Below are 26,309 nucleotides of genomic sequence, written 5' to 3' on the forward strand. Positions count from 1 at the left end.
CCCAGCAGACTTCCCGAGTCAAGGATGGATCTGAGAATCCGATCTGGGGAGAGCAAAGCAGCTGGAGTTCGTAGGACAGACCACCAGAGAGGAGAGGTCTGCAGAGGGTCTCCCACGCGTACTCAAGAGCACAGAGCAGCACATACGTGTAAGGAAACTCCACGAGGCCAGGGAAAGAATCCTCTACAGGGCTGGAGGGGATAGTCCTGATATTTGCATGGGGAATACTGCCTATTACCACTAGCCAGACTGGCAAACTCTTGTAATTCCGGGAACATTGGGAGTGGAACTGTTTCTGTAAAGCACTGAAAGGAAAATTAACAGTACTTAGAATTCTAAATTCAGCAAAAATATATTTCAGCAACAAAGACAAGACGACAGAATGGGAGAAAATATTTGGAAATTATATATCTGATAAGGGTTTAATGTATATAAGATACATAAATACACGTATGTGCTCACATGTAGAATATGTAAAGACCTACAACTCAATAACGAAAGCACAAACTATCCAATTTAAAAGTGGGCAAAGGACTTGAACAGACATTTCTCCAAGGAGGATATGCAAATGCCACTAAGTACATGAAAATAATGCAGATCAAAACTACCATGAAATACCACTTCACACCAACTAGGATGGCTATAATAATTTGAAAAATGGAATAACAAGTTTTGGCAAGCATGTGGGGAAATTGGATCTCAGCATCACAACTCACAGTGACACTGCCACTGTGGAAAACAGTTGTGGGTCCTCAAAAAGTTAAACAGACAATTACCATATGACCCAGCACTTCCCACTTCTAGGTATAGCCTGGAAGGAATTGAGAGCAGAGACTCAAGCTGGTACTTGTATGCCAGTGTTCACAGCAGCATGTGCACAAGAGCCAGTAGATGGAAACAACCCTGGGGTCCATCAGCAGATGGAGGGACGAACAGGATGTGGTCTCTCCATACAATGGAATATTATTTGGCAATTAGAAGGAATGAAGTTCTGATTCATGCTACAGCATGGATGAACCTTGAAGACATGATGTGGAGTCACATAAGCTAGACACAAAAGGACAAACATTGTATGATTCCATTTATATGCATTTTCAAGAATTGGCAAATTCAGAGAGACAAAGTAGATTATAGGTTATTGGTGTCTGAGAGGATCCAGGAGTGGGGAGTTTGGTTAATGTTTCAGAGTTTCCATTGGGGCGATGAGAAAGTTCTGGAATTATTAGTGATGGTTGTACACTATTGTGAATGCAATTAATGCCACTGAATTGTACGCTTAACAATAAGATAGCAAAGTTAATTTTTTACTACAATTTTAAAGATAATATAATTGCCCAATACCATTGGATTGTATACTCTGAGTGGATGAATTGTGTGGTATGTGAATTATATCTTAGTAAAGCTGTTTGGAAAAAAAAGGCAAAATGAAGACATTGTCAGACTTAAAAAGCTGAAAGAATTCATTATCAGCAGACCCACATTGCAGGAAATGTTAAGAGATGGCCTTCAGGGAGAAAGGAAATGAGACCAAGTGGAAATCTGGATCTACAGGAAAGGATGAAAAGCAGTGGCAATGGTAACTACGTAGGTAAATATGATATTTTTCTTTATTGTTTAAGAATAATACCTATTGCTGGGTAACAAACTATCACAAATGTAGTAGCTTCAAACAGCACTCACTCACTAGCTCACAGCTCTGTAGGTGGAAATCTGAGCCTCTCTGGCTGGGTTTTCTGCTCAGATATGCAACATCTGCTTTCAAGGTATTGGCTGCCCTGGATTCTCATTTGGAGGCTCTGATTGTTGGCAGAATTCAGTTGCTTGTGGCTGTGGGACTGAGAGGACTGAGAGGACTGGCTGTCAGCTGGGTGTTGTTCTTCGCTCCCAGAGGCTGCCCCCATTCCTTGCCCTGTGACACCATCCACGGGCAGGCCAGTAATGGCGCAACACATGTTTCTTGTGCTTCCAATCTCTGACTTCCATTCTCTGATCAGTTGGAGAAAACACTTGTTTTCTTATCTGTAAAGTAAGGGTGTTAGATTGAGGCAGGTTTTGTGTCTTGGTTTGTTTTTCTCAAAAAAGGATTTGTAGCAGCAGAACCGTTAAATTGCAAATGAGATTTTGCACGGAACTCTAGAGACTAAGGGGGAAATGGCAATCTATATAGTTCTTCATACTCCTGGGAATTTCAGACCTTGTAGATGTATTTTTGGACTATCTCTGATGTTCCTCGTTGTGTGGTGGGTATTGCATTATACCCGGCCAGGTGTGAGGGAGTCTAGGTTGATGATTTATAAAACCTCCCTGTCACAGCCGCCTTCCCTCATGTTTCTTTCTTCTCTCCAGCTTCCTCTTCTCAGGATCTCCGTTACTCAAAAAAGCATCATCAGGAACAAGAAGGGGATGGAAGCCGAGTCAGTAACTGCTGGGTCCCATGTAAGTTACGCTGCCTTCTTTGTTTTCCAACTGTTTTCCTTTTTACTTAAGTTCTGGAGTTCCTTTGCCTAGGAACTTCAGAAATTACATCTTGGACACTCTCCTCTGGGAGACTAGCACTATTTCGTTTGTTTTATTTGTAGATGTAGTTTTATTCTTAAAATACATACTATTCATATACCTTTTATATAAAAAGAAGTGCAGGTTTAACAGTGATGTGGGCAGGAGTCAAATAGGGTAATATTGAGCACTCTGAGAAAATGCTTTGATCCACACTAGGGAATGAGGTCCAGAGCATACTTCCTCTCATGGAAATGATGTGGAAACTGGGAATGTTGTGCCTTGAGGGTCTCTCTGGTCCCTGGTTGTCCTAGCTGTAGAGCTGGCTATGTGAGGCCTCCATGGGGAGCTCAGGCACAAGTTATAGACTTACTCAGGGGTAGTTGCCGCCCAGCCACGAGGAGCTTGGAGGAGGGTGGAACCCCTGGGAGTGTCCAGGCGGGGAGACTGGGTCCCGTTTGGGCCCAGCTTCTGCTGGAGCGTCCTGCGTGTATTACCTCTGGTATATTGAAAAATCCCACCAGAAAGTGTTTGGTTTTCGCTTTTAGCAGTGCTACCTGTTTTTAAGGACTTAAGAAAACTAGCCCATTATACTTACCCAGATAATTGACTGTTTTTGTTGCTCATCCTTCAGTCCTGAGATTTAAAGGACTCTTTAAATTCTCTTTGGTAACATTTCCTTTTTGCTCGAATAACTCCTTTTAGTATTTCTTTTAGAGCAGGCATGCTGTGATAACAAATTCTTTTACTTCATTTGAGAGTGAATTTTGCATTCATTCCTGAAATATGTTTTCACTGGATATAGAAATGGCTTGACAGTTCTTTTTTTCAGTATTAAAAAAATTATTATTCCACTGTTGTCTGACCTTCCTAGTCTTTGACGAAAAATCCTCATTCAAGTAGGTGTTTCTTTGTGTAATCAGCATTTCTGTTTGATGTAGCTAAGAAAGCTTTGCTTCTTTTATCTATTGTTTCTTTGTCAAATTAATTTGTTACTATTAAAATATAATCTCCATTAAAAAATGCCATTCATCATTTAGGAAAAATGTCTTGGATAATTATTTTAGATCAGAAAACATGGTGAAGTTGGTCTTTTTTTTTTTAAAGATTTATTTATTTTATTTTATTTTTTATTTTTTTAAAAGATTTTATTTATTTATTTATTTGACAGACAGAGATCACAAGTAGGCAGAGAGGCAGCAGAGAGAGAGGGAAGCAGGCTCCCCGCTGAGCAGAGAGCCGATGCGGGGCTCGATCTCAGGACCCTGAGATTATGACCTGAGCCGAAGGCAGAGGCTTAACCCACTGAGCCACCCAGGTGCCCCAAGATTTATTTATTTTAGAGCATGTGTGTGTGAGTGGGGGGGCAGGGGGAGAGGGAGAAGGAGGGAAGCAGATGCCCAGCTGAGTGTGGAGCCTGACATGGGGCTCAGTCTCATGACCCTGAGATCATGACCTGAGCCAAAACTAAGAGTTGGAAGATTAATCTACTGAGCCACCTGGGTGCCCTGACAGTCTTTTAAGCATTAAGTTGTACTTGGACTGAAGACTTTTTTACTGCCTTAAATTAGGTTCTTTATTTTGCAGAATATAAATGTAGAGTAACTTTGGTGTCTGATACTCCTTGCTATAGCTGTTCGTAACAAACTTGATTTAAATAAAACTTCTTTTGGGGTGCCTGGGTGGCGCCACTCAATCATTTGGGTGTCCAACTCTTGGTTTTGGCTCAGGTTGTGATCTCAGGGTCCTGGGATCGAGCCCCACATCGGGCTCTGTGCTTAGTGGGGAGTCTTCTTATGGGTTCTCTTTCTCTCTCTCCCTCTGTCCCTCCCCACTAAAATAAATAAACAGACCAAAAAAATGTTCTTCTGACAGTGTCTAAACCTAGAGCATAGCATGGAACTGGTTTTTGGACAGTAGGTATCTAGTAGCCGTTCCTTTTAGGACTTGACCAGAACCCAAATAAGTACTACTCACTTTTGAAGTAAATTCTGGTCCATCCTCTTTTCCTACACCAATGCTGCCTGCCTAATCTCTCTTTCTGTCAGTACTCAAGAAGGGGAGGGCCAAGCTACACTTCTGGCTTACTACAGATTTGTTCCACGTTGTAGACACTGGTGACCTTCAGGGATATACTTGTGAACTTCACCAGGGAGGAGTGGAAGCTGCTGGACGCTGCTCAGCAGATCATGTACAAAGATGTGATGCTGGAGAACTATAAGAACCTGGTTTCCTTGGGTAAGACTAACTTCTGTTCTCAGAGATACCCCCTATGACGATTTTGATTCTTCATTGATCAGAAGGTATGGAGACATATATCAGAGCGTGAGCTTGGGGTTAGGGACCTAATTTCTTTTGGGCATAGAAGAGGGTTTCATACTCAATTCTGCTTTTGTGGAAAAAAGGTGTTTTTGTTTTGATTTGTTGAATTTTTAAAAATGCACATTTTGTTGCCTCTTCAGCCTCCCCTTGCCTACTCTTCAGAGTCCCCTCAGGACTAAGAAGGGATTAGGGGTTGGGGCTGAATCTGGGCTGCTCTTTGTGTCCAGCCCAGAGTTCCCCAACCCCTGTCCAGTTCTTTATCTTTTGCTGTGCGCAGGGCATCAACTTCCTAAACCACACGTGATCCTCCAGTTGGAGAAAGGAGAAGAGCCGTGGCTGGTGGAGAGAGGGGTTCACCAGGAGGCCCAGCCAGGTGAGCACCAGTCAAGAGACACTACACGCAGCGTCCGGATGAGCTGTTAGGGGTGGGAATCCCTGGCCATAGTGGTCACTAGCTGTGTGCATTTTTTTTTTTTTTTAGATTTAATTTATTTATTTGACACAGAGAGAGAGATCACAAGTAGGCAGAGAGGCAGGCAGAGAGAGGGAGAAGCAGGCTCCCTGCTGAGCAGAAAGCCCGATGCGGGGCTCGATCCCAGGACCCCGAGATCATGACCCGAGCTGAAGGCAGAGGGCTAACCACTGAGCCACCCAGGCGCCCTTGTGTGCATTTTTGTAGAGAACACTGAGTTTATTTACCTTCCGTTTCCCCATGACCAGTCTTTCTGCAGTCTTGTCACACGCCATTTGCGTTTGGAGACAAAGATGTGTTCTTCATGAAAATTACCTTTCTGTCGATGTGCTTGGTTTCCGCTCTGTTGGTCTTGCTTTCCTGATTCTCACACTGATTCTCACACCGCCATTCTCTCATTTGTCATACAGTCTTTTCTTTCCTCCTTGCCCGCCTTTTCCCTTTCCTGTGGCCCCTTCTGCGTGGCTTTCTGTGGCTTCCCCCTCTGAGCCATGCAGCGGGGCTCGGTCGCCGGCCACTCCTTCTTCTTCTTCTTTACTTTTTTGTTTGCAGAGCATTACACACTCAAGACATCTTTTTTAAAAGATTTTATTTATTTCTTTGACAGAAAGACAGTGAGAGAGAGAACACAAGCAGGGGGAGTGAGAGAGGGAGAAGCAGGCTTCCCACTGAGCAGGGAGCCCGATGCAGGGCTCAGTCCCAGGACCCTGGGATCATGATGTGAGCTGAAGGCAGATGCTCGACCGACCGAGCCCCCCAGGTGCTGCTTCAACCTTCTATTTCTTAACCTCTAGGAAGCAGATTTCCAGTGCACAGGGAGGCTGCAGAAAGGATGTTTGGAATCCACATAATTTGCATTTTAGAGATATTAAGATGAAAACAAAATAGGAATAACTTAAGAAAGCATGAAATAAAGAGCTAGAATACAGTAAGAAAAAGGCGTTTTGGGAGCAGCAGTTCTGGAGAGAGGAATTCAGCCAGCAGGAACTCGCAAGCCTTCTGCAAACTCAGAAGAGCAGCGGGTCGGGGTGCCCGGGCGGCTCCGTGTTGAAGCCTCTGCCTTCGGCTCAGGTCATCCGGCGTCTTCCTCCCCAGCCGCCTCGGGCGCTGCTGGGTCGCACTGCAGATGGCCTTCTTGGTGTGTGGTGGGGCATGTGGCTCCATGTGACTCCAGTGCGGCCTAGTCATGCTGGGGGGGCCTGTGTTGCCTCTGCCTGATCCCCCGTGTCCACACGCACACGTGTCTGGTGCTTCCCTGCATCTTGAGCTTTGAGTAGGATGTGAAGAAGGTCTGTCCGTCCTAGTTGTCCTCGGTGAAACCTCTTATGGCTCCTCATCAGGTGCAGGTCCCTTCCTTTTCCGAGCTTCCACTGAAGTGTATTTTTAAATATCATAAACTATTTTTCACTGTTTCACATTTGGTCTTATAGGTGACTGCCTCAAAGGCAAGTCCTTCAATACGCTGTTAAGAATTTGATCAGCCAGCTGCTTTGGGGCCTTGGGAGGAAAGATTGTCCTGTTTTCTTTCATTTCTCCATTATTTATTTCATTTTTTCCATTCCTGTGTCCATTCATCTAGGAAGCTTTCCTAGACTCTCTTGACAACTATCTAAAACTAACTAGATCAGCAGTTTAGATTTCTATTGAGGCTTTGCTGTCAAAAGAAATACTGAGGGGCGCCTGGGTGGCTCAGTGGGTTAAAGCCTCTGCCTTCGGCTCGGGTCATGATCTCAGGTCCTGGGATCGAGCCCCGCATCGGGCTCTCTGCTTGGCGGGAAGCCTGCTTCCTCCTCTCTCTCTGTCTGCCTCTCTGCCTGCTTGTGATCTCTCTCTCTCTGTCAAATAAATGAATAAAATCTTAAAAAAAAAAAAAAAAGAAATACTGAAGCTCCATGTGGTTAAAACACATGGCTATCAAAGTGGATCAAAGTGGAAAGGATAATGAGTGGTGGCTCTAAAAATGCAAATGGGGGGTCAGCTGGCTGGCTCAGTTGGAGGAATGTGTGACTCTTAATCTTGGGGTTGTAGGTTCAAGCCCCACATTGGGTGTAGAGGTTACTTAAATAAAATAAAATCTCTAAAAAAAAATGCAGATGATGAGTTGATGAATGGATATTGTATGTTTTAAGTATTACGCACTTGAGTGTCGTACTACATGATACGTGGATTAGGATTTTGATGAAGGAAAGCAGCCTACTCACATGTTTAAGCATGCCACTCAGGGTTGTTCTCTTTGGTACCCGGCCCTCACTCTTCCTCACACAGGTTCATTTTAGAATTTTCCAGTTGGCATTTGTGGTTTGAAGAACTTTCCATGGGATTTTGATGTCTTGAGTGGAGGGGAAGAGAGGGAAAGGCTGGTGCACTTCCTGTCAGAAATCATGATGGCAGTACACTCACACACTCGCTAGGCTGGTATTCAGCCTTAAGAAGGAAGGAAATTCTGCTGTCTGCTACAACATGGATCAACATTGAGGATGTTGTTAGTGAAATAAGCCAGACACAAAAGGACAAGTACATGAGGTTACTTAAAGCCGTCAAAATTGGTTTTTTGTTTGTTTGCTTGTTTATTTATTTATTTATTTATTTATTTGATAGAGATCACAAGTAGGCAGAGAGGCAGGCAGAGGGAGGGGGAAGCAGGCTCCCCGCCAAGCAGAGAGCCCGATATGGGGCTTGATCCCAGGACCCTGAGATCATGACCTGAGCCAAAGGCAGAGGCTTTAACCCACTGAGCCACCCAGGCACCCCTAAAGTTGTCAGAATCGTGAAGACAAAGTGTAATGGTGCTTAGCAGGTACTGGCGGAAGGGGAGAACAGGGCTTTAGTTTTTAAGAGGTACCAAGTTTCAGGTCTACAGATGAGAAGAGATGCGGGGACAGCTGCACAACCATGTGAATGTGTGAAGTCCCCGAGGTATGCCCTTAAAAATGGTTAGGATGGTAAATTTTATGTTATGCCTATTCTACCACAATTTAAAATAGAAAAAAGGGGCACCTGGGTGACTCAGTTGGTTGAGTGCCCAGCTCTCGATTTTGGCTCAAGTTATGACCTCAGGATTGTGGGATTGACCCCCGTGTCCGGCTCTGTGCTCAGCAGGGAGTCTGCTTAGGATTCTCTCTCTGCCTCTCCATCTGTCCCCCACAAATATCTTTCAAAAACATTTAAAATTAAAACAGAAAAAGAGATCAGGCTGGGGAAGAAGCTAGTGACTCCGTAATAAAAGAAGATTGGGAATGTTAGGGTTCCCACAAAGAAGGCAGGAGTCAGGAGCCTGGCATGGGGATCCTTGTCAGGTGAGTTACTCTTCTGGTGCTGCTGAGATAAAGTTCCACAAACTGGGTGGTGTAAGTGTGCCCTCTTAAAGCTCCACAAACTGGGTGGTGTAAGTGTGCCCTCTTAAAGCTCCACAAACTGGGTGGTGTAAGTGTGCCCTCTTAAAGCTCCAGAGGTCGCAAGTCTTGAGATCAAGGTGTCAGCAGGGCCACGCGCCCTCTGCAGCCCCTAGGAGAGGACCCTTCTTGGCCTCTTGTGGCTCTGGGAGTCCTAGGTGTTCTGTGGCTTATGAGCAGATCATTCCAGTCAGTGCCCCCTGCACATGGCTGTCTTCCTGGTGCGTCTTTGTGTCTCCTCTCCGCTTGTAAGGACACCATTCATATTGGATGGGGGGCCCAGTCTGCACCAGTACTGCTTCATTTAACTAACGACATCTGCAATGATCCTGTTTCCAAATAAGGTTGCATTCTGAGATATTGGAGGTTAGGACTCCAACGTGTCTTATTTGGGGCACAAAATTCAACCCATACTCCAGGTAAGAATAGAAAATCACCTCTCTTGTGTAGGGAGTGGTGGTACTTTGTAGATGGTGTTTTTCAGGAGTGCCTGGCTGGCTCAGTCGATAGAGCATGCAGCTCTTGATGTTGGGGTTGTGAATTCAAGCCCCATGTTAGGCATATTGATCATTTAAAAAACATGGCTTTTTTTCCCCCCTAGGTTAAGAACCTAACATTTTTGGCTCCTGGGTGGCTCAGTCAGTTAAGCATCTGCCTTCAGCTTAGGTCGTGATCCCAGGGTCCTGGGACTGAGTCCTGCATTGGGCTCCCTGCTCTGTGGGGAGCCTGCTTCTCCCTCTCCCTCTGCCTGTTGCCCCTGCCCGCTTTTGTGCGTGCGTGCTCTTTAATAAATAAAATCTTAAGAAAAGAACCTAACATTTTACCTAAAAGGCATTGAGAGACAAACAAGCTTTTAACTAGGGGAAATAATGTGCAGTAATACACACAGATATAAGCAAAAGGGCAGAAAAGTCCAGGAGAATATGAGTTAGGGGCTAGGTTGTGATATAGTATCCTGTGGTATGAGTCCCTATCAGTTGTTAAGTCCTTTTTCTTTTTAAAGATTTTATTTATTTATTTGGGATAGAGAAAGAATGTGAATAGGGGAGAGGGCAGAGGGAGAAACAGGCCACTCAGTATGGGGCTCGGTCCTAGGACCCTGAGATCATGACCTGAGCTGAAGGCAGATGCTTAACTGACTGAGCCCCCCAGGGGTCCCAGTTGTTAAGTCTTGATGTATCACAACAAAGGAATCAAAATACAAGACCAGGAGAATATTAATAACGATTACTGTGGTATTGCTTTGACCATACATGTGTGAGTCTGTGATGAGCTCATATCTTATAATACTTCATAATAATCTTGCACCACAAATACTGTGTCTCTTGGATTACAGATAAGCAAAGTGATATTTGAAAAGTTTAACAACTTGTCTAAATTCACCACGAGTAGCATTAAAGCTTCGATTTAGAACCTGTATATCCAGTTGGTTTTCCAACCTGTTGCACGGCCTTTCTGAGGGGTTCCTGTGTCAGTTATCTAGGCATTATTCTGTAGTCCGTTAGTGGTGTCAGGAACAGGGAGTGGCTCAGCATGTGGTTGGACTCGTGGCTTAGGAATGTGAGATCGGCTGCAGCTGGGAAGAATGCATGCCAGGAGAAGGGCCTGACAACGGTCAGTCATGTGAGGTTCCTGTGTCATTAGTAGATGAGATCATGGGAGTGTAGGCCTTTTTGTGGGATTTCCCTGTTGCCCCGCAGCACTGAATGTCTGATCCCATGTGTCCTACCCAGTCCTGTGTCTTTTGGCCCTCACTGCTGCTCTTACACAGCCCAGTGCCTTCCCTGTTTGCTGCTCTCCTCTGCCCTTTCTCACTGTCCGTGACGGCAGCTCTGAACGGCCTACAGACTTGTTTCCACATCCCACCATTCAGACCTCAATGTTGCTTTACTTACTCAAAGGTTTCTCTCTCTCTCTCTTTCTTTTTTTTTTCCAGATTTGGAGACTGCAGTTGAAATTAAATCAATTTCCAGTAAGAGCATTTCTAAAAATAAACAGTCCTGTGGCATTAAAATGGAAGGAATTGCAAAGAATGATCTCTGGTATTTGTCATTAGAAGAAGTCTGGAGATGTGAAGACCAGTTGGACAAGTATCAGGAAAACCAGGAGAGACATTTGAGGCAAGTGGCATTCACCCAAAAGAAAGTACTTACTCAGGAGAGAGTTTGTGAAAATGGTAAATATGGGGGAAACTGTCTTCTTCCTACTCAGCTGGTACTGAGAGAATATTTCCACAAACATGACTCACATACTAAAAGTTTAAAACAGAACTTAGTTTTCAGTGGTCATCAGGAAAGCTATGCAGGTAGCAGTGAATGTGGTCCAACCTTCTGTCAAAACATTCACCTTATTCAGTTTGCAAGAACCCAGCCAGGAGATAAGTCCTACAAATGCCCTGATCCTGTTAACTCTCTTACCGGTGGTACATCCCTTGGTATATCAAAGGGTGTACATAGGGAGAAACCCTATGAATGTAAGGAGTGTGGAAAATTCTTCAGCTGGCGCTCTAATCTTACCAGGCACCGACTTATTCATACTGGAGAAAAACCCTATGAGTGTAAAGAGTGTGGAAAATCTTTCAGCCGGAGTTCTCACCTCATTGGCCATCAGAAGACTCACACTGGTGAAGAACCCTATGAATGTAAAGAGTGTGGAAAGTCCTTCAGCTGGTTTTCTCACCTTGTCACGCATCAGAGAACTCACACAGGAGACAAACTGTACACATGTAGCCAGTGTGGGAAATCTTTTGTTCACAGCTCCAGGCTTATTAGGCACCAGAGAACTCATACTGGAGAGAAACCTTATGAATGTCCCGAGTGTGGGAAGTCTTTCAGACAGAGCACACATCTCATTCTGCATCAGAGAACTCACGTGAGAGTGAGGCCCTATGAATGTCATGAGTGTGGGAAATCTTACAGCCAGAGATCTCACCTTGTGGTGCACCACAGAACTCACACGGGACTGAAGCCCTTCGAGTGTAAAGACTGTGGAAAATGCTTCAGTAGAAGCTCTCACCTGTTCTCCCATCAGAGAACCCACACTGGAGAGAAACCGTATGAATGCCACGATTGCGGGAAATCTTTCAGCCAGAGCTCTGCCCTCATTGTGCATCAGAGAATTCATACTGGAGAAAAGCCATATGAGTGTTGCCAGTGTGGAAAAGCCTTCATCCGGAAGAACGACCTTATTAAGCATCAGCGGGTTCACGTTGGGGAAGAGACCTATAAGTGTGATCAGTGTGGGATCATCTTCGGCCAGAACTCTCCACTGATCGTCCATCAGATAGCCCGCACTGGAGAGCAGTTCTCAACATGTAACCAGTGTGGGGCAGCGCTCGTCAGTAGCCCTAACCTTGTTCGATACCAGACCAATCATATTGGAGGAAATGCTTATTAGTATAGTGAATGTAGAGAGTTCTTTACAAAGAGCAATAACTTTATTTTGCATTGGAAACTCTGGAAGGAAGCTGTGTAGATGTAATCTGTGCCGAAATGCTGTCAGTCTCGTTACTCCTTTTGTGCACTCGAGAGCTGGTCCTAGAAGGGGAAATAACCCACAGATGTCATTTTAGTACACAAATACATCAGCCTTTCTTTCCACAAATTCCTACAAAAGCAGTTGTCCTTGGAGCATTCTTGACCAAGCCTTAAAACGCTAAACTCTGAGAGGGAACCATTCATTAGGTCAATTGGCGAGAGATTAACCGACTTTGTTACCTTCTTCAAAAAGGTAAATCAGTGAGTGTTGCTACTGCAACGAATTAAAAAATTGATATACAAAAGTGAAAAAAAAATTGGAAAAATAGTATTCCAGCGCCCCCCCTTTTTTACTTAATTGTCCTCTTCTGGGACATTTAGTAGTGCTTACTCTGTTTTATGTGTCTGATTAAACCACATTTTGGTTAGCAGCAGGGAAAATGTTTATAATGTAAAGCAGAAAAAGAACACATTTACTAGTAACGGTACTTACTTTAATTATATTTGCATGTGGGCAAGAATTGGAAAAGTATTCATGGATAAATGACCAGAAATGATTTGTTAGGTAATGGGATTGAGTGAGTTTTATAGTTTATTCCATGTTACTCTGATAATTATTTGAAGATATTTTTAAATAGTAAGAAAAGGATATCCAGCTTCTCTATTCTATCATCAGGGATGCTCAAGAATCATCTGTTAGCAGACTTTCCCATTCTGTGTTGTTTTGGGACATAGAGTTGCACTCTTTGAGACAGGGTGCTAAATGCTTCTGGGAATTTAGAAACCGTGATTCTGTGGACATTGGGATCTAGAGGAGGATTAGGTGTTTCAGCACACCGGGGAAGGTCCCCATTTGAGTGGGAGCAGGTACGTGGGCCATACTTAGAGCAACTATGATCATGAAATAAACAGCTCTGCCCAAAGCCCCCTCTTTCCAAGGTAGTCCTTCATCTTTATAAAGGGAACATAGTGGTTAAAGAGCTTAAGCTTGAGGTAGACTACCCACATCGAAATTTCACCTCTGTCCTTATCTTGCTGAGTGAGCGTGGGCATGCTGCCTAATGTCTCTGTGCCTAACTTGCAGAATCTGCTTCTGTAAATTGGGGATGTTAGTTACCTGGTAGGATTGTGGTGGGTATTAAGTGGGTAAACACATAAGCAGCCTAGAACAATGCCTGATGTATATGAAGTGCTTTATGATCGCTAGCTGTGGTGCTTGGTGTTGCTGTCGTGGCCCCACCGTGGTGTGTGCCATTGAATTTAAACCTGCCTGAGTGTAGGAGCTCATAGTGCTCTCGCTTCCCTCCCAGCCACAGGTTTCCCTCTTATCTCCGTCAGCACTTAGCCTGAGGAAAGCCCTGCCTGTAGTGGGTGTGTAGACTCATTTCTGAGGAGCAGTAAACAACTTGTAGTATTGTATGCAAAATCATCTTGTTTGTATAGAGGTTTTCTTTTCTAGGGAGAGGAGCCTAATCTTCAGATTCTGTGGTAAGTTCATGCTAAAAGTTCATGCTAAAAAGATTTAGCAAGAGAACTTGTTTAAATTCTCTTTCATTCTGTAAATGGATCTCCTGTGTGTAGGGACTAGCCATCATCTTCCATTTGCATATAACAGGATATATGTTAGGTGCTTAATGATTGAGGGTTGAAAGCTAAATATTTTTGAGAGCAAGAGGACAAAGATCTTGATGTCAGTCTCGCAGGAAAGATCTAGAAATGATTGCTAGCGTCATGAGACTTGGGATCCACAGGGAACATAAGACCATCTAACTCGTACTCTTCATCATACGGTTGAGAAAAGGTGAGTTGGCGCAGGTCTCACATTTTGAGTGAAGTCAGGCCCAGAACTAGACCTCTGGTCCCTCAGTTACTACTGCTGTCCTTGGTGCATTTATGCCAGTGACACGCATAATATGCTCCTGTCAGTTTTCATGATAAGCAGCGGTTCTTTATGGGAGTGGAAGAGTAGCCCCTTAACTTGGTTTCTGTTAACCTGTGGCTCAACTTTCCTCAACTGTGTCATGGAGGTACTTCTAGTACCTACCTCAGAGGGTTGTTGGGTGGATTAAGTGAGGTAATGTGTATAAAGTATTTAAAACAGTGCCTGGCACACAAGTACTGTATGTGTTAGCTACTACTACTAACACTAACACACTAAGGAGTGTAGGAAGAGAGAAATGTCTGTGGATGATCACTGAAATATTACTTACAATAGTCCAGAAATTTGCAGTATAAAATGTATAGTAGCAAAATGGTTATTTATAGCATATCCATTGTCATGGAATATTATGCAGACATTAAAATTATGCAGACAAAGTTAACAGAAATGTTGATGCTGTCATGTGTTTTGAATAAAGCATGATAAATAAGTGTTAATATGGAGTAAACTCAGATGTAAAAATAAATGAATTGTAAATAAATGAATCTTGCTCAGAACTCTTAAGGAAATTTGTCAAAAGATTAGTGACAGTTAACCTACTTTCTTTCTCTTTCTCCTTTTTTCTTTTTTGTACTTTTCTATTTTTTCCAAAGTCTCCTCAACAAATACATATCACTTCTAGGATCAGGAAAACAGTCTCTTCAGTAAGGAAATATTTTCTCTTCCAAAGTTTTCATATACAGATAAATTACTAGAACCTTAACAAGGGAATTCAACAGCAGGTAACTCAGAGGTTGCTGGTGGTCTGGGATGGGAGAGAACGGACAGCAGGTGTGACGGCCGGGGAACCACCGAGGATGATCTGTGTCTTGACTGGTGGTGGTTCCGTGACTGCGCTTGTCTGTTAAACTCATCACACTATACATTTGAAGTGGATCCAGTTTGTTGTATGTAAGTTTTACTTCAATAAAATTGATTTTTTGAAAATATTCAGAACAGGAATTTCTGGGAAATCCGAGAAAATCTGCAGCTTCACGTGACAGGTAGTAACAGTAGTATTATTTGCTGATTTTATAATTCATCTTCATTTATAGACAGCTTAATACAATCTGCTAAGCCTTTTAGTACAATAGATTATTTCTACCTATAGCCCTATGAGGAACATTTTCTCACCCTTATGCTTAAGGAAACTAGAGTTTGGAAATTTTAGGTAATTTGCCCCAATTACATAGCTAGTGAAGCTTCACATTAAAAGTAACTAGCAAGTGTGGGGCGGATCTCAAGCAAGGTAGTGTCTGGGGCTTTGTAGAGGATCTTGCAAAATTAGCCAGTCCAATATGAAAAATAGACACTACCATTGTGATTTATTTTCTCCAGAGACAAACTCACTGAATTAATACCTGCATCATTTTAAGACAGGCACATGACACTATACAGGGAGACAGGACATTGAGTGGAAATTAGGATCTGAAGGTAAGAAAGTAGATTACTGTGGAAACGAGTAGTGGCCTCCAAGTCGCATGTACTGTCTTAGTTAGTTTTCAGATTAGTGCCGCTTTGAGTTCACAGTGACTGCCCCAAGTTGCACAGTAAGACGTGGAAGGCCCAAGGTTGAAACCCAGATCCCTTTGGCTCCAGCACACGCGGTGTGTCCACTACTTGCTGCCTGCACATCTGGCTAAGGATCCTGGCGCTGTCCTAAGGGTAATGGGAAAACACAGGAATTTTAAAGGCCCAGTATCCTCAGTCTCCACTGTTACAGGCTCATAGGGATTCAGAAAGCAGTTTCTTTCTTCCTTTTTTTCTTTTTTTAAACAGATTTTATTTATTGAGAGAGAGCATGTGGGGGTGGGCAGAAGGAGGAGGAAGAGAGAAAGGGAATCTCAAGCAGACTCCCTGACGCAGCGTTTGATCCCACGACCCCAAGACTGTGACCTGAGCGGAAACCAAGATCAGCTCAGCTTAACTGATTGAGGCACTCAGGTGCCCCAGAAAGTTTTTTTTTTTTAACATATATAAACCTTTTTTTTTTTTTTTTAAAGATTTTATTTATTTATTTGTCAGAGAGAGTGAGCACAGGCAGACAGAGTGGCAGGCAGAGGCAGAGGGAGAAGCAGGCTCCCTGCTGAGCAAGGAGCCTGATGCGGGACTCGATCTGGGACCTGGGACCTGGGACTCGATCCCAGGACCCTGGGATCATGACCTGAGCCGAAGGCAGCCGCTTAACCAACTGAGCCACCCAGGCGTCCCTCCAGAAAGTATTTTCTTAACATTCATCCATGAATTAAGCATACACCGATCAGTTTGCGGAATTGCCTTTCCTGTTAGATGGCAAAAAGGTGAAAATTTTTTATTTCGTTAACTTTGCTGTGAAATAAATTGCAAGGTGACCACGTGCCCAGTGTCTTGGCAGCTGTATAGGAATTGGTTGAAAGAAAGGGTGTGTGTAAATGGGTGTTGGTTGAGGTTGGCAAGATACCCCAGTAATGAGATCAATTTAGGAGGAGATTGCAAGGGTCCGTAGATTTGTGGCTTCAGGGAGTTGGAAAGACCCAACTGCTTTCTGCTCTACACGTTAGAAATTCAGCCGTTAGTTTTTTTATTTTTATTTTATTTTATTATTTATTATGTATTATTATTTTATTTATTATTTATTTATTATTTTATTTATTTATTTATTTTTTATTATTTTATTTTAGTTATTTTATTGACAAAGTTCTCTTATCACACAGCTCTGTGAAAAAAGATTTAGGGTGCATTACCTTACAAACAAGTTCTACTGTATCTGTTCTGGATAGAACTTTATGCTCCCAAATTTCCTGTGTTGAAGCCATTCCTATTACCAGAATGTGATTTTATGTGAAGAAAGGGTCTTCATGGAGGTCATCAAGTTAAGTCATTAGTGCAAGCTATAATCCAGTATCCATGGTGCACTTCTATTTAAAAAAGGGGGGAGGGAACATTTGGATACATAGATGCATATAAAGGGAAGATGATGTGGGGAGGAGACACAGGTAGAAGGTGGGTCTACAGGTTAAAGGACAGAGGCCTGTAACAGATACTTCCTTGACAGCCCTCAGAAGGAACCAGTCCCTACCAACAACTTGATTTTGGACCTCTAGCCTCCAGAACTGTAAGACAAATTTCTGTTGTTGAAGGCAACACTCTGTGGTAGTTTGTTACCGGTGACCTAGGACTGCGACATTGCTTTATTTAAAATTGCAGCCAGCCCGCTGGTACTGCTAATTCCTTAATCCTATTCTTTTCATGTTATCAGTAGTACTCCTTTCCTATTTATCAACCAATCAGTCATCTGTCTTCCCTTGATAAAATAAATGCTTCACAAAGGATCCTAGTGGGTTTTCTTTTTTGAAAGGTTTACCTATTTTAGAGACAGCATGGGCGAGGGGCAGAGGGGGAGAGAGAGAGATCTTAGTCTCCCTGCAGTGTATGGAGCCCAATGCACGGCTAGCTCTCACCACCCTAAGATGACCTTGTGTGTCAAGGGTTGGACACTTAGCCCATAGAGGCACCCAGATGCCTCAAGGATCCTAGTTTGTTTGTTCTAAAAATTAACTAACTAATTAATTAATTAATTTGAGAGTACATTAGCAGGAGAGGGAGAGAGAATCTTAAGCAGACTCCATGCTGGGCACGGAGATTAGATTGAGCCAGGGCTCAATCTCGTGACCCTGAGATCATGACCTGAGCTGAAATCATAAGTCGGATGCTCAACTGACTGCCACCCAGCTGCCCCTCCCCAAGGATTCTAGTTTTAATTACTGATGTATCCTCTGTACAGTGGCTAGCTCAGAGTAGGCATTCAATAAATACTTGTTGAATGAATTGAAGAACTGAACATTCATTCACTGAATCTAGAAAGGGGAACGCCATAAACTTATGGCCAACTAATACGTAAACATACACAGTTGTAGCAAAGAAGAAGGAGAGAGGATAGTTATCGGACAGTGAAGCAACTGTGTGTGCCACATGGAGATGACACCCTAATAGATCAGAATTTGTTATAAAGGGTTTTACATGAAACTCGGTAATTGAAGCTTAAAATATGCATGCAAGACCAAGGAATAAAAGTAACAATTTTAAAGAACAACAAAAAAGGTTTTGATCTACTACTTATCCAGGCTTACTCTAATAGAATAAGAAGACTGGTGCACCGGCATGGTGGTGACCAGGAATCAGCGAACAATGGACATAGGACAATCTGGCCTTCTGTCTACTTTTGTAATTAAAGTTTTACTGGAACATGGCCAGGCTCATTCACGCGTGTGTTATCTGTGGCTGCTTTTGTGTTACAATGGCAAGGTTCAGTAATTGTGGTGCACAAAACCTAAAATATGTACACATTGTTATCAGATGAGTTATCTCCCTCCCCACATTCCTATGCTGGAAGTCCTAATCCCCAGTAACTCAGAATGTTGACTGGGGTCTTTCAAGTTTAAACATTACAAGTTAAAATAATGATACTAGGGTGGGACCTAATCCAGTCTGACTAGTGTCCTTTTAGGAGGTGGGGACAGGCACACACACACACAGGGACAACCATGTGGGGACATGGGGAGATGAGAAGAGGGATTAGAAGAAACCAACTCTGTCCACACCTTGATCTCTGACTTTCAGCTTCCAGAACTGTGAGAAAATAAATCTGTTGTTCAAGCTACCCAGTCTGTGGTACTGTATCATCATCATACTAATACACTGGACTTTTACAGAAAAAGTTTGCAGACCCTCATTGTAGGCAACTTAATGTAGTTCCATTGTAGTGGAATGAAATAAAGACTAGAGACAGACCCACATATACATGGTAGGCAAAATAACGGCTCCTGAAAGAGGTCCACATCCTAATTCTAGAATCTCTGAATATATTACATGGCAAAGGAGAATGAAGTATGCCGATCCGGCATCATCCAAACATTGCCCATGTAATCCATACATGCTTTAAAGCGGAAGAGGGAGACCAAGGAGGCCAGAGAGAAGTGAACAGTACTCAACTCTGTAGCTGGTTTGGATGCAGAGGAAATGGGCCATGATCCAAGAAATGCATGTGGCCTCTAAAATCTGGAAAAGGCAAGGGAAAGAATCCTTTCCCAAGAGCCTCCAGAAATGAAGGATCCCTGCCAACACTTTGATTTAGCCCGGTAAGACTTGTGTGGAACTTTTGACCTACAGAACAGTAAGATACATTTGTATCATTTTAAGCCACCAAGTTTGTGGTAACCTGTTACAGAAGCGTAGAAAATTAATAGCATATGAGTAACTAGTATATGATTGAAATTATTTTAACCAATCAGTAGTTGGCAAAAGATGCTAACTCTCCATTTCAGTGTAAAACTTTTAGACTCTTCCTTTCCATATTTAGTATTTAGGATTTATTTCACTTTATGAAGTCCTTGATAGAGCAGTAAAAGTATTAAATCAACTCAAGTACATATATTTTTAATATCTGTGCGACAGATACTCTGACTCCATACTGAAATTCCATAGTTCTCTCTAGAAAAAGCACTTGTGTGGTTGTTTGATTTGGGGGCTTCACCTTGCTAAAAAGGGACTGAAGACAAGGCACTCTTATGGATGTGGCAGACATTGTTTCAAAAATCAAGTGAGCTTGTCACTTCAAGGGAAACAAATGACCGTATTTATTTATTGGCAAATTAAATTCAAGTTTTCTAGGTGTGGAGCCTAAGGCAGGGCTTGAAACCACGACCTTGAGGTGAAAACCTGAATTGAGATCAAAAGCCCACTGGACTGCCGCCCAGGTGCCTGCCAAAATTAGCGTTCTCACATTAAGAGTACAATTTTGGGAAACTTGTATCTGCCACGGATTCTCAAAGTTTTCCAATACTTAAGATCAATGATAATATTATTAAATAGGATTTTTCATATTGTAAAGCGAAATGTGTCAACATTTGGAATATCTGCATAAGTCAGTGAACTGATATTTACCCACGACTAATTCATGATGGTAGAGAAGCATGATAATAAAACCATCCGAAGCGCAAGACAGACAAACAGACTTTAATGTAACAGAGTGGAAGTTCACCTGTCTGGTTTCAGACTGCACGCTGCAACTAAAGTGTCTCTTGCTTAATTGCTATCCAATTAATCCAATTATCCACTTATCTGAGAAGCATATCGAAATACCCGGTTCTCTTCCAGCCACACACCTGTGAGAGGCGGGTTCTTCTCTAAATACTTCCACAGAAGCATCTGCGACAGATTGGATGCAGGGGCAGACCTGAGAACCCAGCTATTTTCTGTGAAGCCAGACATTTAAAAGATTTTTTCGCTCGAGAAGTCAAACAATGTCACTTCACTACTTTTTTTTTTTTTAAGATTTTATTTATTTGACAGAGATCACAAGTAGGCAGAGAGAGGAGGAAGCAGGCTCCCTGCTGAGCAGAGAGCCCGTTGCGGGGCTCGATCCCAGGACTCTGGGATCAGGACCTGAGCTGAAGGCAGTGGCTTAACCCACTGAGCCACCCAGGCGCCCCTATTTATTTTTTTTTTAACTAATATTCATTAAAGTGTCATTTATGTTAACATGTCATTATGAATTTCTGAGTTTTTATCGTGTAAATCTGGACATGCCCTATTTCGGGAAAGCGGAGAATCAAGAACATTTTTTTTTAAATTTTTTATTTTTTTATTAACATATAATGTATTATGAGCCCCAGGGGTACAGGTCTGTACATCGCCAGGTTTACACACTTCCTAGCACTCACCATAGCATATAGTTTCCCCAGGGTCCATACCTAGAACCTTTTTAGCTCCGTGGATACCACTCCCGCCTTCGCGCTAATGCGGTCCACGACTGCAGTTCTCGGCCGCACTGAGACACCCGGCGGCGGCGCGCACCGTCCGGACGCGGAGAACCGGAGCTGCTCTCTGCAGCGCCCGGCCCACCGCGTGCCGGGCGGGCTCCCGCAGGGACTTCTGGGAGTTGTAGTTCGCTCCGCCCTGAGGTCGCACCGACGCGCTTCCTGTGCGTCCCTAACGGCCGCCATGGGCTGGGCCCGGCCTAGAGAACCTTGCTTCGGGGTGTGTGTCAGTTTCCCGTCGCGGTGACCCGAGCTGGAGGTGGCTGACCACGTCTGCCCCGACAGCCGTGGCCGAAGCACCCGCGGCGGGCGCCGCCCACTCAAAAGGGAGGCCGGAGCCGATGTGACGGCAGGTCCGGGAGGTGGAGGCGGCCCGTCCCCCGAGTCCCCCCGCCGGCGGCTGCGGGGTTCGTGGAGCCCGGCGCGCCCAGTCCCTTCAGCTTCAGGGCGGCGGGACGGTAGAAACTCGCGGGACCTCACGGCCCCCTGCCCAGACGTGGAGCAGTCTCCTGACCCGGTCGCGCAGGTGTTGGGAAGGGGGCGGCGGGGGCGGCGGGGAGCGCGGGGCTGCGAGGGGGAAGGCGGCTCCGCCGGGGCTCCTCCGTGGGGGCGGGAGGCTTTCCCCGGCGTGAGGGTGGGAGCGGCGGCGAGACCGCCTCCTTCACGTTTCTCGCCCCTCCGGCAGCCCTAGGGTCCTGCCGCCACCCGCGGGACGCGTAGACCCGGCCGTGGGGATGGCCACCAGGGTCCGGACAGCGGCCATCTGGGTGAGTAGCGCTTTTTCTCTCCTTTCGGAAAAGCTCTCCCTGAGCCCCAGGGTGGACGCATTCCGTGTTCCGCGGGGCGGGAGTTTATCGTGCGCCCCCGCTGCCCACTCCGCCTCGAGACACTCCTGTAGAGCGCGGTAGACCGTCCGGAAGCACTTCTTGTCATCAAACTTTTAATTTTAACTTTCCGTCTCTTTTCAGCCAATTTTGTACCCTGAACGTTGAGTTCAGCAAGGGGTTGAATTCGTCTCTCGCCGTCTCTTTCTAAGCTCTTTGGACCTCATGTGGGAAATGAGGTCCTCGTTTATTCCCTTATTCGACAGTTTTTACTGTCTTGTGCTTGCTGGGCCCTGGGGCAGGTGCTAAGAGTGCAAAGATCAGTTGTTCCTGCCCTTGTTTTGTGAGAGCAGAGGTCTGGTGGGGCCGGTGGACAAGGAAACCCAAACCCATAGGGACAGTGACAGTAGGTACTCAGAACAGGCTGCGGAAGTACATGCGGACGCACAGCACAGGGTCAGTTTGGGAGATGAGGGTCCTCCAAGAAACGCTTGGGTGATAATAAGACGCTCTTAACTGAGGTTTGGAAGGTGAGTGTGAGTAAGGGACTGAAGGTCAGCCTGGGGAAAGGACGCAAGGTGCAGGTCTGAGGGGCTTGAAGTGCCCTGGTCTGTTGGTGAACTTTGATCATTTTAGGGTTGCTGAAATGTGGAGTTTGAAGGTTTGTAGGTGATGCTGGAATGTATGTTAAGAAAGGAGGCCAGAGCCACAGGCTGACCAGGTCATAGAGGGGTTTGAGGATTACCTTAAAAACTTGGATTTTAGGGACACCTGGATGGCTCAGTGGGTTAAAGCCTCTGCCTTCGGTTCAGGTCATGATCCCAGGGTCCTGGGATCGAGCCCCGCGTCGGGCTCTCTGCTCAGCGGGGAGCCTGCTTCCTCCTCCTCTCTCTCTCTGCCTGCCTCTCTGCCTACTTGTGGTCTCTGCCTGTCAAATAAATAAAATCTTTAAAAAACAAACAAACAAAAAAACTTGGATTTTAGGGGTGCCTGGGTGGCTCAGTGGGTTAAAGCCTCTGCCTTCGGCTCAGGTCAAGATCCCAGGGTCCTGGGATCGAGTTGCACAGGGGGTTCTCTGCTCGGCCAGGAGCCTGCTTCCCCCTCTCCCCCTGCCTGCCTCTCTGCTTACTTGTGATCTCTCTGTCAAATAAACAAATAAATAAAATCTTAAAAAGAAACTTGAATTTTATTCTCTAGGGAAGAGAGATTTATTGAAGTGATTTCCCGAAGGACTTCTGGTTGGAATAGTCTGCAGTGGGCAAGAGAAGACGAGGGTTTAAATAAACTAGTAGTTTTGAGAAAGGAGAGAAGGTAAAGAGGCAGGAGCAAGTCGCCGGGATGAAAGGTACAGCATAGGGAATGTTCTCGGTGGTATTGTAATAATGTTGTAAGGTGACAGATGGTAGCTGGGCTTATGGTGAGCATGACATAATAGACCCCTGTGTTGTACTCCTGAAATTAATGGAACATTGGCAATCAACTGTACCTTAATAAGATAAGTGAATAAGGTAGTCAAATATATAGAAAACATTAATTTAAAAAAGGGTGGGGGGCAGAAGCAACTGGATTTGGTAACTAGTTGGGTGCTGTTTGTGAGGGAGACGGAAGAGCTAGGAGAGTGTGTAGAATGAGGAGAGGACTGGGGATAGTTCTCAGAGATTTGGCAAGGGAAGGCCGCAGAAGAGGGGCTGAATACTGAGAGCCCAGTAGAGATGAGAGTAAAGAAGAGTCTTGTGTTCCAGAGTTCAAGAAAAAGGAACCTCAAACCAGTTGCCATGTGAGATGTGCCACAGAGGTCAAGTAATATTAGGTCATAGAAGTTGAAATTGGGGGGCGCCTGGGTGGCTCAGTGGGTTAAGCCTCTGCCTTCAACTCAGGTCATGATCCCGGGGTCCTGGGATCGAGCCCTGCATCGGGTTCCATGCTCAATAGGGAGCCTGCTTCCCCCTCTCTCTCTGCCTGCCTCTCTGCCTACTTGTGATCTCTGTCTGTCAAATAAATAAAAAAAATCTGAAAAAAAAAAAAAAAGTTGAAATTGGATTTAGTGATGACGGTGGTGGTGGGTGTTACTGCTAACACTTCCAGAACAGAGTGTGGGTGTGTATGTGTGTTAGGGAGGGAAGGAAGATGAAGAGTGGAGCGATGGGAACAGCAGTCGGCTGCAGAAATGGGAATGAGGCAGGAGGACCGTGATGGAGAATTAAGGAAGTTGTTCTGTTGCAGTGGGAAGAGTTTGAGGAGAATCCAGTAAGGTATCTTGGTACAAAATCGGTCTAGAAATCAATAGGTTTCCTACTTACAAATGGTTAATCTGCTTAGGAAATTCCATGAAAGAAAGTATCCTATTTGCAATGGCAATAAGTTAAATAAAATTGCTATAAACCTAGAAAAATGTGGAGGACTTCTATAAAGAGAGCTTTCCAGGGCCGCTGGGGTGGTTCTGTCCGTTAAGCGTCTGCCTTCGGCTCAGGTCATGATCTTGGGGTCCTGGGATCGAGCCGCACGTCGGACTCCCTGCTCAGCGGCAGATCTGCTTCTCCCGCCCGCTCGCTCTCCGTGATGTTTCTCCCCCTCCCTCTGATGTCTCTTACTCTCTCTCACATAAGTCAATAAAAATCTTAAAAAAAAATGGAGAGAGCTTTCCGGCGCCAGTAGTGTAGTTGACAGTTACACGGGAGCCGAGCCGTGGGTGGCCGTGAGGGAGAACCCGTGCCTCACCGGCCTTACTCCCCACGCGGCCCCAGGAGGCAGGCGCCGGTGTTGGTCCCTTTTGAAAGAAGAGGAAAGTGGGCCAGGGACAGAGCACAGCGCTCGACCCAAGGCGCCGGGCGCTCGCCGGGCCGGAGACGGAACTCACGGCCACGCGCGTCGGCTCCCGGCTCCGGGCTCTAACGTGACGGTGTTCACCGTCGCCCGAGGAAGCACGTCCGATGAGACGGGAGCCGTACGCTTTGGCTTTGGGAGTGTTTGCCCGTTTTCTCACTCTCCAGGCATTTATGGCGCACCCGCCGCGCACCAGGGCCCCTCCCAGGTCCCCCCCGGGTCCCCTCCAGGTCCCGCGCATGCGCGGCGGGGCGAGCGGCCGAATCCGCGCTCTGGCCCGTCTGCCTGCCGTCGGGGCGGACGCGACAGATGATGGTGAGGAAGCGCCTCAGGCGGAAAGAGAAGGTCAGAGTTGAGTTACCCCGAGGACGACAGCAGAGAGCGCTGGAGGCCGGTGAGAGCAGGAGGCCGGAGGGGTCCGCCGAGGTCTGACTTGCAGGGGGAGGCCGGCCTGGGAGCGCAGCGCGGGGACGGCCGTCGCCGGGGCCGTGGGGTGGAAGAGCCGGGCGCTTCGGGGACGGCGGGGAGGCCGCCCGCGTGGCTGCGGGGACGGCGGAGGGGAGCAGAGCCAGGGCGGCCGGCGGCCGGGCGGGCTGGGAAGCTGTCGAGACGGGGACGGCGGCCCCCCGAGGGTGGTCCGAGGCCCCGCGCGGCCGCCGCGTCGGGCGTGGTGGTGCGCGGGCGGGGGCGGCCGAGGAGGCGGCGGCAGGGCCGCGACGGCAGGGCCGCGACGGCAGGGCCGCGACGGCAGGGCCGCGACGGCAGGGCCGCGACGGCAGGGCCGCGACGGCAGGGCCGCGACGGCAGGGCCGCGACGGCAGGGCCGCGACGGCAGGGCCGCGACGGCAGGGCCGCGACGGCAGGGCCGCGACGGCAGGGCCGCGACGGCAGGGCCGCGACGGCAGGGGCGGGGCTTCTCTCGGGCGGTCGAAGTGGAGAAACCGGGCAGACCGGGGCCATCCGAAAGCAGAGTCGTCCCTCCGGGAGCGCGGACGCCTCATGCCGCCAGATGCCGTGTCCGAGCGGGCTGCGGGCTGCGGGCGTCCGCGGTCCTCACCCCGCCACGCGGACGCCGGCCCTAGCGCTCGCGGCGCGGAGGGTGCGTGCGGGGCCTCGCGCCGACGCCGCTTAGGAGCCGAGGCGCCCCCGTCGGGCCGAGTCGGGAGCGGGTCGGGGGGCGTGGCCTCCCGCGCGTCCGCCGGTCCGTGTCCCCCGCCGCCTCGGGACGTGGCTGGGAGTCCTCAGCGCACAGATTCCGGCGTCCTGGGCCCTACGGGGGGTCATTACCGACCCGGGACGGGTCACTTCTCAGCTCTCTGGACCCAGCAGATGACGCAAGCAGCGCCCGTGGCTGTGCCCCGGGGTCCGCGGCTCGGGGAGGCCGACGGCGTCTCTGGCGGCTACTGTGCGGTTCAGCTGCCTCCGCGGCCGGCCGGGCGGGCGGCTCGTCCTCCAGACAAGTTTAAGATCGCGTTTTCCTGACCAGTCGAGCCTTTAGTGATTGTGGCGTCCGCCTTGATTTCCAGGGATGCTCTTCTGCCGTCGAGTCTACTTTATGTTCATAAGCTGTGGGAGCTTCCTTTTGGTGAATTGCTGGTTTTGTCTTTCGCTTTTGTATCTTTTCAGTCTTTGCATTTTGGATGTGCCTTCTTTAAACAGCCTAAGTTTTTCATCAGTCAGTCCTTTTATTTTAAGTGATGCACTTCGTTTATGGTTGGTGCAGTTACCGATATGTCTGCGTTTAAATCTGCCTCCTCACTGTGTGCTTTCTGTCTGCTGTACTTGATCT

General features: G+C 46.4%; 2 protein-coding genes across 3 annotated transcripts in view; both read left to right on the top strand.

Annotated features, from left to right (window-relative positions):
* Positions 1–719: 719 nt before the first annotated feature.
* On the top strand, positions 720–15,014 carry ZNF10 (zinc finger protein 10). 2 transcript variants are annotated; one of them, XM_080822294.1, is made up of 5 exons: positions 1,480–1,588; positions 2,347–2,436; positions 4,608–4,734; positions 5,096–5,191; positions 10,619–15,014. In XM_080822294.1, the coding sequence occupies exons 2-5, from the start codon at positions 2,404–2,406 to the stop codon at positions 12,076–12,078; spliced, it is 1,716 nt and encodes a 571-aa protein (XP_080678420.1). In that variant the 5' UTR covers positions 1,480–1,588; positions 2,347–2,403; the 3' UTR covers positions 12,079–15,014. The 2 variants fall into 2 exon arrangements, with proteins under 2 accessions (XP_080678419.1, XP_080678420.1); XM_080822293.1 differs by having other exon boundaries at positions 720–2,436.
* A 6,139-nt stretch (positions 15,015–21,153) lies between these two features.
* Positions 21,154–26,309, top strand: part of ZNF268 (zinc finger protein 268) — a 34,945-nt gene continuing 29,789 nt past the window's right edge. Inside the window, exons 1-2 of the mRNA XM_080821226.1 lie at positions 21,154–21,401; positions 21,559–21,640. Coding sequence (XP_080677352.1) covers positions 21,608–21,640 — 33 coding nt within the window. The 5' untranslated portion in view covers positions 21,154–21,401; positions 21,559–21,607. The remainder of the gene's footprint in view (positions 21,402–21,558; positions 21,641–26,309) is intronic.

Source organism: Martes martes (genome assembly GCF_963455335.1).
Source record: "Martes martes genome assembly, chromosome: 13".
NCBI lineage: Eukaryota > Metazoa > Chordata > Mammalia > Carnivora > Mustelidae > Martes > Martes martes.

Coding starts and splice junctions, on each gene's coding strand:
- ZNF10 (XM_080822293.1), top strand. CDS start 2,152: ATGGCAATCTATATAGTTCTTCATACTCCTGGGAATTTCAGACCTTGT. Junction 2,437..4,607: donor CAGTAACTGCTGGGTCCCAT/GTAAGTTACGCT, acceptor TCCACGTTGTAG/ACACTGGTGACCTTCAGGGA. Junction 5,192..10,618: donor TCACCAGGAGGCCCAGCCAG/GTGAGCACCAGT, acceptor TTTTTTTTCCAG/ATTTGGAGACTGCAGTTGAA.